Genomic DNA, 13,454 nt, shown 5'->3' with positions numbered 1-13,454 from the left:
TAATTAAGCCTGGGGGTTAATTAGGTGCGGCGGGGCAGGTTGGGCAGGGCGGGCATGCCCGGGCCCGGCGCAGGACGGGTGAAGTGGGGTCAGCGCCAGGGAGACACCCCAAAAGTGGGGCAGGAGCTGGGCTGGGCTCCGGGCTGGGCGCTGGGAGCGGGGCTGGGCTGCGGCACCCACGGGAGGAGCGAGGGGAGCAGGGGAGGGCTCCGCAGCCCCCCGATCGCCGGGGGGGGGTGGCTGGTCAGCGGGCAGCACTCCCAGCCCTGCCCGTCACCCCGAAAGCCCCGCTGTCGCCGTGCCTCAGTTTCCCCAGCCCGTGGGCTCCTTGCCGAGCCCCGCCCGGGCACACAGGCGACCGGGGGCTGCAGGGCCCAGCCCGGGGTGTCCCGCCCGATCCGGCCCCTCCCGGGCACCGTTGGACTTCGAGCCGCGATCGAGGCCGGCGCCGGGGCTGAGCCCGACGAACTCGTGAGACGCACGGGGCCAAAATGCCCCCAAACGGGGTGAAAACCCCCCAAACCCGCGGCCTGCGCAGCACGCTGCTGGCCCGCCCTCACCTCCCACCCGTCCCTTATTATGGTTTGGGGCAGAAGAAAATGTCAAAGCCCTTCTCCCGGCGTTTTCCTACCCAGTCATTTGCAGGCTCCGGGCAGCCGGCGCGGCCGGGCTTTGGCTTCGGGGGAGCGGCGGGGGATGAAAAGGCCAAATTCCTCCTGGGTTTTGCCGGGGAAAGGGGCCCCGGATGGGAATCGCTCCCGGAGCCGTGTGAAACCCCTTAAAATCCCCGATAACCCCCTAAAAAACTGTAAAGCCCTTAAAAAACACTCTCTAACTCATTTAAAGCCCCTTAAAAATCCTCTTTAACCCATTTAAACTCCCATTAAACACCTAAACCCCGTCACTTTTAAAATCCCCTTAACCCCCCCCCTGAAAATCCCTAAATAAAACCCTTAAAAAACATTAAGCCTCCCTAAAAAATAACTTAAAACCCCTTTAAAGCCTCTAACCCCCCTTACAAACCCTGATAACTCCTTCAAAAACCTTAAAATGCCTAAAAATCCCCAAAACTTTAAACCTCCTTAACTCCCCCTTAAATGTTCCCCCAAACCTTTAAAAGTCCTTAAAACGCCTTTAAAAACCCTTAAAAACCCTCTTATAATCCTTGAAATGCCCTTAAAACCCCTAAAATCTAGGTGAAGCCCCCTCTCTTTGCCCCCCAAATTCCCTCAATCTCTGTGAACCAGTGAGAAAACACAAAATTCTAGAAAACCAAAAAGCACATATATTTATTCAAAACCCCACAAAAATCCCCATAAATCCATGAAAAAAGGGGGGAAAAAAGCATCTGAGATGTGGTTTTTTTATTTCCCCCTTTTTTTCTCTCCCAAACCTGACACGACCTTTAATTTCTCGCAATAAATATACAAAAATAGAATAAATTAGGTTAAAAAATACAAGGCAACACTGGCAGATCAGCGTTAAAGGGGGAAAAAAACCACCCAAAAACCCGGTGGGAGAGGAATAAATAGGGAGAAAAAAAGCAAAAATAAATCAGCTTTGGAACTGAGCCCTTTTTTTCTTGAAATGTGGGGGGAAAATAAAAAGAAAAATCCCTCCCCCAGTTCCAAACAAGCTTGAAATTCCATTTTTTTTAGGGGGGAGGGAAGGGGCAGCACCCATTTCATCCCCAGGCGTGGGGACGATATCAATAACATTATAAAAAAACCCTTTATAATTACAGAAATAATAAATAAACCCCTCGGGGAGGAGGGGGGGGTTCATGTGGTGCTCTGGGGGTTTGGGCTCAGCCCGGGGCCCCCCCGGCCCCCGCCTGCTCCTGCAGCCCCAGCAGGCTGTAGGCGATGCGCTTCTGGTGGCCCGGCAGCCGCACCCCGATCCGCTTGATGTCCCTGGGAAACGGGAACACGGGAACACGGAGTCAGGAGTGGGGGAACGGGGCTGGGAGGGGCTGGAGACGGAAACGGGAACACGGGAACACGGAGTCAGGAGTGGGGGAACGGGGCTGGGAGGGGCTGGAGACGGAAACGGGAACACGGGAACACGGAGTCAGGAGTGGGGGAACGGGGCTGGGAGGGGCTGGAGACGGAAACGGGAACACGGGAACACGGAGTCAGGAGTGGGGGAACGGGGCTGGAGCCGGAAACGGGAACACGCCGGGCTTGGGGGGAGCCAGGAGCAGCGTCCTGGGGGTGGGGATGGATGGGGGGTGGACACAGCTCATCCCGAGGGATGGATGGAGGGATGGATGGATGGATGGATGGATGGATGGACATAGCTAACCCCAAGGGATGGATGGACACGGCTCATCCCAAGGGATGGAGGGATGGACATAGCTAACCCCAAGGGATGGATGGACACGGCTCATCCTGGGGGATGGATGGATGGACGGACACGGCTCATCCTGGGGGATGGATGGATGGACATGGCTCATCCTGGGGGATGGATGGATGGATGGATGGATGGATGGACATGGCTCATCCTGGGGGATGGATGGATGGATGGACGGACATGGCTCATCCCAAGGAATGGATGGATGGATGGACCTGGCTAATCCCAGGGTATGGATGGATGGATGGATGGATGGATGGATGGATGGACGGACATGGCTCATCCCAAGGAATGGATGGACACGGCTCATCCCAAGGGACAGATGGACGGATACGGCTCATCCCGGCCTCTCCAGCCAGGGAACATCTAATTTTATCCTGTCCCTCAGGCCACCAAGGCCACAGAAGTGGTTTCCGTTCCCAGCACATCCCTGTCCCTCGGGAGCTGGAGGGGAGGGTATGGGGACAGCGTGGGGACACATCCTAGGGACAGCAGGGGAGTGGTGTGGGGACAGTCTGGGAATATCAAGGGGACAGCACGGGGACAGGGACTCACTCGCTGGTCATCTGCAGGACCTTCTCGATGGTGCTGTAGCCCGAGGCCATGAAGGTCTCGGTGTACTGGGGCATGCGGATGGACTCCAGCCACTCCGGGACCGAGCGGAACGGGACGCCCTCGGAGCCGCTGGTGCTGGGCAGCCGGATGGACACCCTGCGGAGACGGGCAGGAAAATGATGCAAAAATTAGAAAGATGCAAAAAAAGTGGTGCAGAAATGCAAGGCTGGAAAAGTGATGGGCGTAAAAAAAAAACAAGAAAGGCTTAAAAATGGTGCAGAGAGGAAATGATGCAAAAAATGATGCAGGAGTGGAGGGGTGTAAAAAAATTATGTGAAAACGAAAGGTGCAAAAAACTGTGAAAATGGGAAGGGGCAAAAAAAGTGAAAATGGGAGGCTGCAAAAAACAATGCAGAAAGGCAAGGACACAGAAATATTGCAGAAATGAAACAATGCAAAAAATGATGCAGGAATGGACAGGTGCAAAAATGGTGTAGGAATGAAAGGGTGGCAAATAGAGATGTGAAAACGGAAGGATGGGAAAATAACACAGGGTTGAAAAGATGCAAAAAATAACGTGAAAACGGAAAGATGAGAAATTCTGCAGAAATGGAAAGGTGAAAAAAATAATGGAGAAAACTGGAAGGATGCAAATATAGTGTAGAAATGAAATTATGCAAAAAATTATGTGGAAGGTTAAAACGTTGCAGAAATGGAAGGATGCAAAAAATTATATGAAAATGGAAGAATGGAAAAACAATGTAGAAATGGGAAGATGCCAAAAAATAAACGCAAAAATGAGATGATGAAATTATGATGCAGAAAACGAACACTGCAAAAAGTGGAAACGTGAACATGGGGAAATACCAAAAAATGATGCAGAAGTGGGGATGTCAGAAGCAACGTGGGAGTGCAGAGATGCAAAACCCAACACGAGAGTGCAAAAAATGATGTACAAAATGCAAAGATGAAAACAAAATTATGCAAAAAATGACAGAAGACGCAAAGATGCGCAAGAATCAGAGAATGCCAGGCTGGTTTGGTTGGAAGGGACCTTAAAGCTCATCCCATTCCACCCCTGCCATGGGCAGGGAACCTTCCACTATCCCTGGCTGCTCCAAGCCCTGTCCAGCCTGGCCTTGGACACTGCCAGGGATCCAGGGGCAGCCACAGCTGCTCTGGGCAACTGCCCCCTTCCCTCTTCTTGCCCCCCACCCCATCCTGGTGCTCCCCGCACTCACCGAGGGTCGAAGTCTGCCAGTGCCTTGAGGGACTCGGGGGCGCGGATGAGTTTGTCGAGGATGCTGACGATGTCGGTGAATTTGGGGCGCCGGCAGCGCTCCTGCTGCCAGCACTGCATCATCAGCTGGTAGATGGCCGAGGGACAGTCCAGCGGGGCCGGGAGGCGGAAGCCCTCGTTGATGGCCTTCATCACCTATGAGGAGGAGGAGGAGAAGGGTCAGGGATGGTCCCCCCAAAAAAGGTATTCATTCACAGAATCCCAGAATGGTTTTGGTTAAAGGACTTTAAAGCTCATCTCATTGCAGCCCCTGCCCTGGGCAGGGACACCTTCCGCTGTCCCAGGTTGATCCCAGCCTTGTCCCACCTGGCCTGGAACGTCTCCCAAAACAGTGGTGATGGTGGAGGGTGGGCACTCACCTCGTGGTTGGAGAGCTCCCAGTAGGGCCGCTCACCGTAGGACATCACCTCCCACATGACGATGCCGTAGCTCCAGACGTCGCTGGCAGAGGTGAACTTGCGGTAGGAGATGGCTTCGGGTGCTGTCCAACGGATCGGGATCTTCCCGCCCTACAGCAACATTGGGGTCAACCCTTGCACCCCCAAAAATCCACCTCACCTTGTTCAACCAACCCAACATGGCCACCGTGATGGACAATCACCCACCATGTTCAACCAACCCAACATGGCCACCGTGATGGACAATCACCCACCATGTTCAACCATCCCAACAAGACCAACCATGCCCTCACCTCAGCGAGCCACCCTTCCATGGCCAACCAGCCACCCCTCCCTGGCCACCACCCTGCCGCAGTGACACTCACGCTGGTGGTGTAGGTGGCTTCAGGGTCATCTTCCAGCACCCTTGAGAGCCCGAAATCAGACACTTTGCACACCAGGTTGCTGTTCACCAGGATGTTCCTGGCAGCCAGGTCCCGATGGACGTAATTCATGTTGGCCAAGTACTTCATGCCAGCAGCAATGCCCCTCAACATCCCCACCAGCTGGATGACGCCAAATTCGCCCTCTTTTTCCTGGGAAAAGGGGAGAATCCAGCCTGGAATCCACCTGTTGTCTCACCTCCTCTGGTGGGTGTTGGAGGTTCCACCACCCCGTGGTCGTTCCCACCACGTGTCACCTACCCTCAGGAATTTATCCAGTGCCCCATTCTCCATGTACTCCGTGATGATCATGAAGGGCTTGTCTGTATAAAAGAAAGTCCCCAAAATAGGCAAAAACGCCAAAAAATATCCCTCCAATCCCCCCCAAAAAGTGACCCCCCTAAAATCCCTAAACCTCCCACAAACCCTCCCAAAATTCTTAAATCCCCAAATGCCCCTCAAAAAAACCCAACACCCCAGAACAACCCAAACCCCTCAAAAATTGCAAAAAACCCCAACCACCCCCAAAAAGCCAAACCCTCCCAATTTCCCCAAAAACCCCAGACCCCTGACTCCCCCAAAAATCACCTCTATTAAACATTCTCAGAAAAACAAAAAAGTTTCGACCCCCTTACAGACTCCAATAAACCACAACAGCCAAAACCCCAAAATAACTCCCCCAACTCCTCCAAAAATCCCCTAAGCTCCCTGTAAAACCTTCCAAATAAACCTGAATTCCCTCCCCAAAAAAATCCCCAACCTCATCCCCCAAAAAGACCCAAGTCCCCCATATTCCCCTTTGCGCTGTTGCTCTATAGGAACATCCTGGTTTTGTATCGCTTTTTTGGGGTGTTTTGCTGGGAAATTGGGGTGTTTTTTTGGGGGGGGACAGGACATAGAGGCCACTCACACTTGGAGACAACGCCCTCGAGGCGGATGATGTTGTGGTGGCAGAACTGTCCCATGATGGTGGCTTCGCTCAGGAAGTCCACGCGCTGCTTCTCCGTGTACCCCACCTTCAATGTCTTGATGGCCACCGGCACCTCCTTCCGGCCGCGCTTCAGGGTGCCCTTGTACACCTCCCCAAATTCACCTGCTCCAAAAAACGTGGGCATCCTTAGCCCCCCTGTCCCACCCCGATTTCGGGGTGTCTCTGGGGGGACAAAGCCACGCACCGGCGCCGATGACCTTCTGGCGGGTGATGAAGGATGGAGGGATCTCGGTGGTGAACTTGAGCATGGCTTGGTTGGGGTCTTCATAAGTGTGGGGGTCAACGTAGGTCTTGAGGGGCTTCAGCTGGTCTGGGGGTGTCAAGGAGGGAGTCAGCACCCCTGTCACCCCCCCTCGCCCATCCCTGTTGATCCCACTGTCCCATGGTTCACCTGACTTGGAGAAGTAGACGTCCTCGGCGGATTGGCGTGGCCGTGACCTCCTCTTCCTGCAGAAAAGGAGCATTTAGTCCCAGAAGATCATCCCTTGCCCATATTTGGTGGTGGGACAACGACATTTTGGGGTTTTTTGGGGGTCTCGGGGAGGGGGATTGTCCCCTTACCGCCGGAGGACGTAGAGGAGAATGACCAAGAGGAGGACAACAAAGACGACGCCAGCGATGCTGCCAGCGATGACGGTGGTCGATGCCATGGCCTCGGAACCTGTGGGGACCATCCAGGTGAGCCCTGCACCCCCGGGAGGCCCCACCCCGCACTCCTGACACCCCCTGGAGGCCCCAGCCCGCACTCCTGACACCCCCTGGAGCCCCTCCTCACCCTCGGGCAGGGTCTCGAACTCGTGCTGGGGGCTGAAGGCCCCATGGCCATCAGCGGTGAGAGCCTGGACCCGAACCACGTAGGCAGTGCCTGGGGACAGTTTGGGCAGGGTGACAGAGGTGCCCTCGCAGCGCAGCACCGAGTAGCTGTTCTCATCCACCTGGGGACACGGCAGGGTGACATTAGGGTGACATGCAGGGAGCGGTGGCACGGGTGGGGCAAAGATGGAGGTGATGTGGGGGATGTGACATGGATGGGGCAGGGATAGAGGTGACATGGATGAGGAGGTGACAGGGATGGAGCAGGGATAAGGAGGTGACAGGGATGGGGACAAGAATGGCGTGGATGGGGGGCTGATGTGGGTCAGGGCAAGGATGGATGGATGATGTGGATGGAGATTGCATTGCCAGAGGTGACACAGCTGGGGGCAAGGATGGAAGTGACAGGGATGGAGGTGACAGGGATGGAGGGGTGGGTTTGAGGGTGTCAGGCTGTGTCACCTTCTTGCTGTAAGTGACCTCGTACTTCCAGACCCGACTCTGCTGCCGCAGTGGCACCGTCCAGGACAAGACCAGGCTGGTGGCCGTCCGTCCATCCAGGCTCACCGATGTCACCCGGGGGGGCTCTGCCATGGGGACACAAAAGGACGTCACTGAGGTGTGACCCACAGGGTACAGGGACACTGCAGATGTGTCCCCACCACGGAGGGAAGGTGTGGGAGCTGCCGATGCCCCCTCACCTGTCTGGTTGACACTGATGGTGGCGCTGGCCACGCTGCGCTGGTGGCTGGAGGGGGACACCCCATTGCGGGCCTCCACGGTGAAGGTGTAGTTGACGTGCGGCTCCAGGTCGGTGACAGTGACCTCCGTCCCCGTGAGCCCCCGGGGGGGCTGTGAGAACCGGACCCCCCCGTCGCAGGGCCGGCACTCGCCGCTCTCGGGCCAGCACTGCTCGCAGGTGACGCTGTAGGTGACGTCCTCGCGGCCACCGGGGTCAGCGGGGGGGGCCCAGCGCAGCTGCACCGCGGCCCCCAGCCCCAGGGCTGTGACAGCCTGGGGGGGCGAGGGGGGTCCTGCAGGGGACACAGGGCAGGGTAAGGGGACAGGGCGGTGTCGTGTCACCTCAGCGAGGTGACACTGTGGTGTCCCCCCTCCGGAGGTGACTTACGGGTGCAGGGATGCTCCAGAGGATCCTCAGGGGCCCGGAAAAATCCATCCTCGCACGGGCAGGCAGCAGCGGCGGCCGGGGCAGGAAGGGTGTGGGGGGGACAGGGCTGGCAGCCCCCCGAGGACACCGCAGCCTTGAAGGTGCCAGGGGGACAAGCTGTGGGGGGGACACACAGAGTGACACTCGTGAGATCACAAATCCTGTTTGCCATCCGTGGGATCAGCACCTGGCAGGTGGGGGGGAAGCACCTCCAAGCACCCAGGGAGATGTTCACGGGGGTTTGCCTCATTTTCCTGTTTCTTTATTATTGGGGAACCCCCACCAAAACCACCCCCCTCCTGGCTGAGCCCTGTTGCACTCACTGCATGAGTGATGCTGCAGGGGAATGATACAGGATAGGGAATTTTGGGTCCAACATCTCATTTCTCCAGCTCAAATGGGGAATTTTAGGGTATTTAATCTTATTTTGCAGCTGCTACTTTATTGGGATACCCCCAGCCCACCCTTTATGTGTCTGAGCTCTTACTACACTGGTGATGCTGAAAGATGGGGATCCAGGGCTGGGAATTTTGGAGCCAAAACCTCATTTCTCCAACTCAAATTTGGGAATTTTTAGGGCATTTCACCTCATTTTTGCAGTCACTGCCCCACCTTTCTCCCAGCTGAGTCCTTCCACACTCCACTCAAGGCTGAGGATCCAGGACTGGGAATTTTGGGGTCAATCCTCTTCCCTCCCACCCCGCCCCAGGCACACACCAAGCTGGCCCATCCTCAGACACCCCCTCAGCTTAGCCCAGTCCATACCTTGGCAGGTGTCTCCCAGGCTCTGGAAGCCGGCCCGGCACAGGCACTCCCCGATGGGCACGAGCCACTCGCCGTCGGCGTTGCAGTGCAGGGCCGGCGCCTGCTCGGCCACCGCCTCGGCCACGCACGAGCCCCGCACCTCGGCCAAGGTCTGCGAGTCGGCGCCGGCCACGGTCTCCGGGAACCGCGCCATGCCCCGCACCACGGCCGGGCACCGCTTGTAGTAGACACGCACGGAGAGCAGCGCCACGCAGGCGCCCAGGTCCTGGAAGGCCAGGTAGAAACCCTTCCTGCGGAGCGGCCCCACCGACCGCACCTCCACGTTGAGCTTCACGTTGCGGGCGGTGAAATCCTCCTGCACGGTGATCTCGTCCGGAGCGATGGTGTCGATCTTCCTGAACTGCCGCTTCTGGAAGTTGGTGCCGTAATCCACGTCGGACTCGGCGTAGTAGAGGTTGAAGGTCTCCTTGCAGGAGCCTCCGCCCGCCATGGGGAAGCTGTTGCAGTCTCGCACGGTGAACTGCAGCTCGATGAAGATGCGCTGGGCCACGCCGCGGTAGATCCAGTTGGTGCGGAGCCAGTTCTCCTGCTCGCCCTCCATGACGTTGCACACGGAGTACATGTAGATCAGGGAGTCGTTGAGGACGTTCTGCAGCTGGTCCCACTGTCCCCGGAGACAGAGACAGGGCTATGGCGGGGAACTGAGGCACTGTCCCCAGGGATGGGCTCGTCCTCATCTCGTTCCCCCTGTCCCCATCCCCATGGAGGTCCCCAGGCACATCCCAGAGGTCTCCAACCCCAAGGATGTCCCCACGTCCGTCCCCATGGATGTTACTGGTTCCATGGAGAGCCCCAGCCTAATTCCAGTGGAGGTCTCCATCGCCATGGGTGTCCCTGGCCCCATGCCCATAGAGATCCTCATGACCGAGGGATGTTCCTGTGGAGGTCCCTCCCTGTGGATGCTCCTGTCCCCATTCCCATGGATGTCTCTATTCCCATGGAGGTCCCCATTCTCCATCCCCATGGATGTCCTCATCCCCATTCCTGTGAAGGTCCCCAAAGATGTCCTTGTCCCCATCCCCATGGAGCTCCCCATGGCTGTCCCCATTCCCCATGGAGAGGTCCCCATTCCCCATCCCGGATCCATGGGTGCTCACCCCTTTTCCGTAGGGATGGGTGAGCCAGCCCAGCTCCCCGTGTGCCTTGGCGAAGTCCAGCAGCACCACTGTGTGAGAGGAGAGAGGACAGGGGCATCAGCAGATGCCACCAGGACCCACGGATGGCCTCAGGACCTGCAGGTGCCACCAATACACCCCTCTGGCCCTTGGATGTCTGTCCTCCAGGACCCACAGACATCCCCTTGGAAGTCCCTCGGATGTGCAAACACTCCTGGGGACCCACAGATGTCCTCAAAAAATCATGGATGTCGTGGGCACCCACAGATATCCCTGGGACCCACGGATATCCCTGGACCTGTGCATCCATCCCCGGATATCCCACCAGGACCCCTGGATGTCCTGGGCACTCACAGATATCCCTGGAACCACAGATGCCAGGAGGTTCCATGGATGTCCTCAAGACCCACGGACCCACCCCATTCCCACAGACTTCTCCAGGACCTCCAAACAGTCCCAGGCCCCAGCGGTGTCCCCTGGACCCACCGATCCCCCCGTTCCCGGCAAATTCCGCTGGACGAAGCCCCCTGGGGCCGCCCCAGAGGCGGGGAAGCCGCGGGGCCCGGCGGGACCTGCCCTGGCACGCCGAGGGCGGCGGCCGGATCCAGCGCCGGGAGAGGAAGAGGAGGAAGAGGAGGCCGGGGAGGGAGCGGGGCCCCCCGGTGAATCACCCCCCAGGAATGTGCCTGGACGCCCGGGTTCAGCGGCGAGATGGGTCCGGCGGGACGGGGCAATTTCGGGACGGATGGGCCCCCCCAGCTCCCACGGCTGAGCGCGGACGGGCTCGTGGCGTGTCCCGGGAGGGTCAAGTCTGGGAGGGACCCCAAAACCTTCCGGGGGGGACGCGGGTGGCTGCAGCATCCCCCCCGCGCCGTGCCCGGGGTCAGGAAGGATGCCGGGGCGGATATCCCGGTTTTCCTGAGGCTGGAAATCCCCCCCGCGAACCTCCGGAGAGCGGAAAGCTGCCGGAGCCAGAGCCGGAGCGGGCGGGGGTTCCCTGCCGGTGCCCCCGGGGCTGGCTCTGGGGACAGTCCCGGGGTTGGGGCTGCTCCAGGGGCGCAGCAGCCGCTGGAGCTCGAGGGACAGCGCCGGAGCCGCAGCCCCGTCCCGGGAGTCACCTGTACCCACCGCCGCCACCACCACCATCATCATCATCAAATTCTCCGTCGCCTTCGTCACCCGGCCACGGCCGCCCCCACCGCCAGTGCCACCGTGATGTGGCCACCAACCCTATCACCACCCCGCGCTCCGGTGCGGCACCCCCGTCCCAATCCCATTCCGGCTGCATCGTTGTCCCTGTCCCCTGCCCTGCCCCAACCCCGTCCCGATCCCAATCTTTGTCTGAACCTGAATCCGAATCCCATCCCATTCCCAAAGTGAACCCCAATCCCATCCCCTCCACAATCTCATCCCCATCTGAACTTTAACGAGAATCCCAATCCCAAAATGAAACCCATCCCCTCTCCATCCTCATCCCAACCTCATCTCCTCTTTAATCTCAATCTGAACCCCAACCATAACCCAAAATTGATCCCACCCCAGTCCCAATCCCGCTCCATTCCCTCCTTTTTAACTGCCTCCCCACCTCAGCTCACCCCAAATCCCACTGGATCTCACCGAGGGGAACCAATCCCCCCAAAATCCCCAAATCCCACCACTCTCCCATCACTTTCCCTTTCCCCCCACGCACTTTTAAAACCTCAAATCCCAACATTCCCTCCCGTGAAACAGCACTTTGGGAACACACCCCAAATCCCACAGCTGCCACAGGGTCACCCCTCTGCTGTCCCCCCAGCACTTCCAAAATTCCTCCTTTTAGGGTTTTTTACCCCGTTTTTAGTTTTCAGGGAGTATTTTCCATCCCAACCTCTGATTTATTTGCATTTGGGGCTGGATTCTTCCACCTTACCCTCAAAAAGTGACGGATTAAAGCCGTCAGACAGAGTTTATAGAAACTCAACCCTAAAAAAATTCCAGGTGTACACGAAAAAGTGAATTTCCCCCTTTTCTTTTGCCCAACCCTCCCAAACTAAGCCCCAAAATCACTGGGGGAAGGGTTGCGAGGTGGAGGCCGAGACGCTGCTTGTTTGTTCCCAGCAATTTTTTGGGATTTTCCTGACATTGTTTTCCAGCTCTCCGGCCGGATCCTACCCGACCCTGCACCACCCAAGGGAAACGCTCCATTTTAAGGTGATTTTCCCCTTTTTGGGGGGTTTATTTTTTAAACCCCCCCACCTTCACCCCTCTGCCAGCCTCTTTTGGGGGCTCCCGGCTGGACCCGGCCCCGATGCATCGGTTGGACGCTCGGCATGGGAAAAGTTGCCCCAAACTCTTGGTTTCCCCCTCATTTTAGCTTTTTTTTCTCCCCATTTAAATTTCTTTCTCCTCTATTCTAGTTGTCCCCCCATTTTAGCTAGACCCCCCGTATTTTGATTCCCACATACACCTTTTCAACTCCCCCCTCCTTACTTTAACTTTCGCCCTTTAATTTGACTTTTCCCCTTTTCATTCAAATTTCTCCCACCTCATTACAACTTTTCCCTTAATTTTAACCTTTTCCCCCACCAAAACGCGCTCCGGCACCTGCGGCTTCCCCACCGCACCCCAAACTGCTGGGGGGGAAGGGGGAACCCACATCACCCTTTACCCTCAGAGCGCTCCCAGGTTCCTCAGCTCCCCCCAAACCACCCGAATTTACCCCAAAACCACCCCACCCTTGGGGGTGTCCGCAATAAGGAGTTTCGGGGTGCTCCCCAACTAAAAAAAAAAAAAGAAGTGGGGACTCACCTTCCTCGGCGGCCAGGGGGCTGAGGGCGGTGAGGAGGAGGAGGGTGAGGGCCGGGGGGCTGCCCGCCATGGCGGGGCGGTTTTGGGGGGTCCCGGGCGCGCCCCACGAGCGGCGGCCCCGCGGGGAGTGCGGGGGGTGTGGGGTGCGGGGCCGCGCGCCCGCTCCTGTTCATTCATGCCCCGCTGACGTCACCGGCCACGCCCGCTCTTAAAGGGACAGGAGCCGCTCCCAGTACGCACCAGTACGGCACTGGGAGAGCGCCGGCCCCAGGGTGGGACGCGACGGGGTGGAGGGGAGGGGAGTGTGGGAGCCCTCTCAAGGTGGGGTACGGCCCTGGAGGGGGTTCGGGGGTCCCGAAGCCCCGCGGGGACCCCCCGGGCCCGGCCCCGAAGGGGTGAGCGAGTCCCCCCTCCCGCCCCCTCCCCTTTCATTCATGAATCGGCGTGGGAAGGGCGCGGGGGCGGCAGCCAATGGCCGCAGGGGGCGGGGCCACGCAGTTACTACCGGCCACGCCCCCCACCCACCAGTTCGATACTGGGGGGCTTGGGGGCGACCGGCCTGGGGGGGCTGCCCGGCCCCCTCGGGCCCCAGCGCCTCAAATCCTCAGCTCCACCGTCCTCAGCATCCCGCAGCACCCCAAATTCGATCACCCACAGCACCCCAAATCCCGTAGCACCCCAAATCCCACAGCACCCGAAATCCCACAGCACCCCAAATCCCATCACCC

The 13,454-nt window shown here is 58.2% G+C and overlaps 1 protein-coding gene across 1 annotated transcript; it reads right to left on the bottom strand.

The window, feature by feature from the left end:
- Nucleotides 1-1,262: 1,262 nt before the first annotated feature.
- EPHA2 (EPH receptor A2) lies at nucleotides 1,263-13,148 on the bottom strand. Its single transcript, XM_068171812.1, has 17 exons — nucleotides 12,727-13,148; nucleotides 9,922-9,989; nucleotides 8,765-9,428; nucleotides 7,961-8,116; nucleotides 7,533-7,865; nucleotides 7,294-7,418; nucleotides 6,794-6,953; nucleotides 6,580-6,679; nucleotides 6,410-6,465; nucleotides 6,203-6,328; nucleotides 5,938-6,120; nucleotides 5,289-5,350; nucleotides 4,971-5,180; nucleotides 4,567-4,716; nucleotides 4,149-4,342; nucleotides 2,908-3,063; nucleotides 1,263-1,913 (listed from the first exon to the last, which is right to left on the bottom strand). Exons 1-17 carry the CDS (start codon nucleotides 12,794-12,796, stop codon nucleotides 1,808-1,810), a joined length of 2,919 nt encoding a protein of 972 aa, XP_068027913.1. The 5' UTR covers nucleotides 12,797-13,148; the 3' UTR covers nucleotides 1,263-1,807.
- Nucleotides 13,149-13,454: the final 306 nt, after the last annotated feature.

The sequence above is a fragment of the Anomalospiza imberbis genome, chromosome 23, assembly GCF_031753505.1.
Source record: "Anomalospiza imberbis isolate Cuckoo-Finch-1a 21T00152 chromosome 23, ASM3175350v1, whole genome shotgun sequence".
NCBI lineage: Eukaryota > Metazoa > Chordata > Aves > Passeriformes > Viduidae > Anomalospiza > Anomalospiza imberbis.
The sequence above is the reverse complement of the archived record's forward strand: the minus strand, read 5'-3'. Positions and strand labels throughout refer to the sequence as shown.

Coding starts and splice junctions, on each gene's coding strand:
- EPHA2 (XM_068171812.1), bottom strand. CDS start 12,796: ATGGCGGGCAGCCCCCCGGCCCTCACCCTCCTCCTCCTCACCGCCCTC. Junction 6,954..7,293: donor AGGTCACTTACAGCAAGAAG/GTGACACAGCCT, acceptor CCGTGTCCCCAG/GTGGATGAGAACAGCTACTC. Junction 5,351..5,937: donor CGAGGGCGTTGTCTCCAAGT/GTGAGTGGCCTC, acceptor TCTTTTATACAG/ACAAGCCCTTCATGATCATC.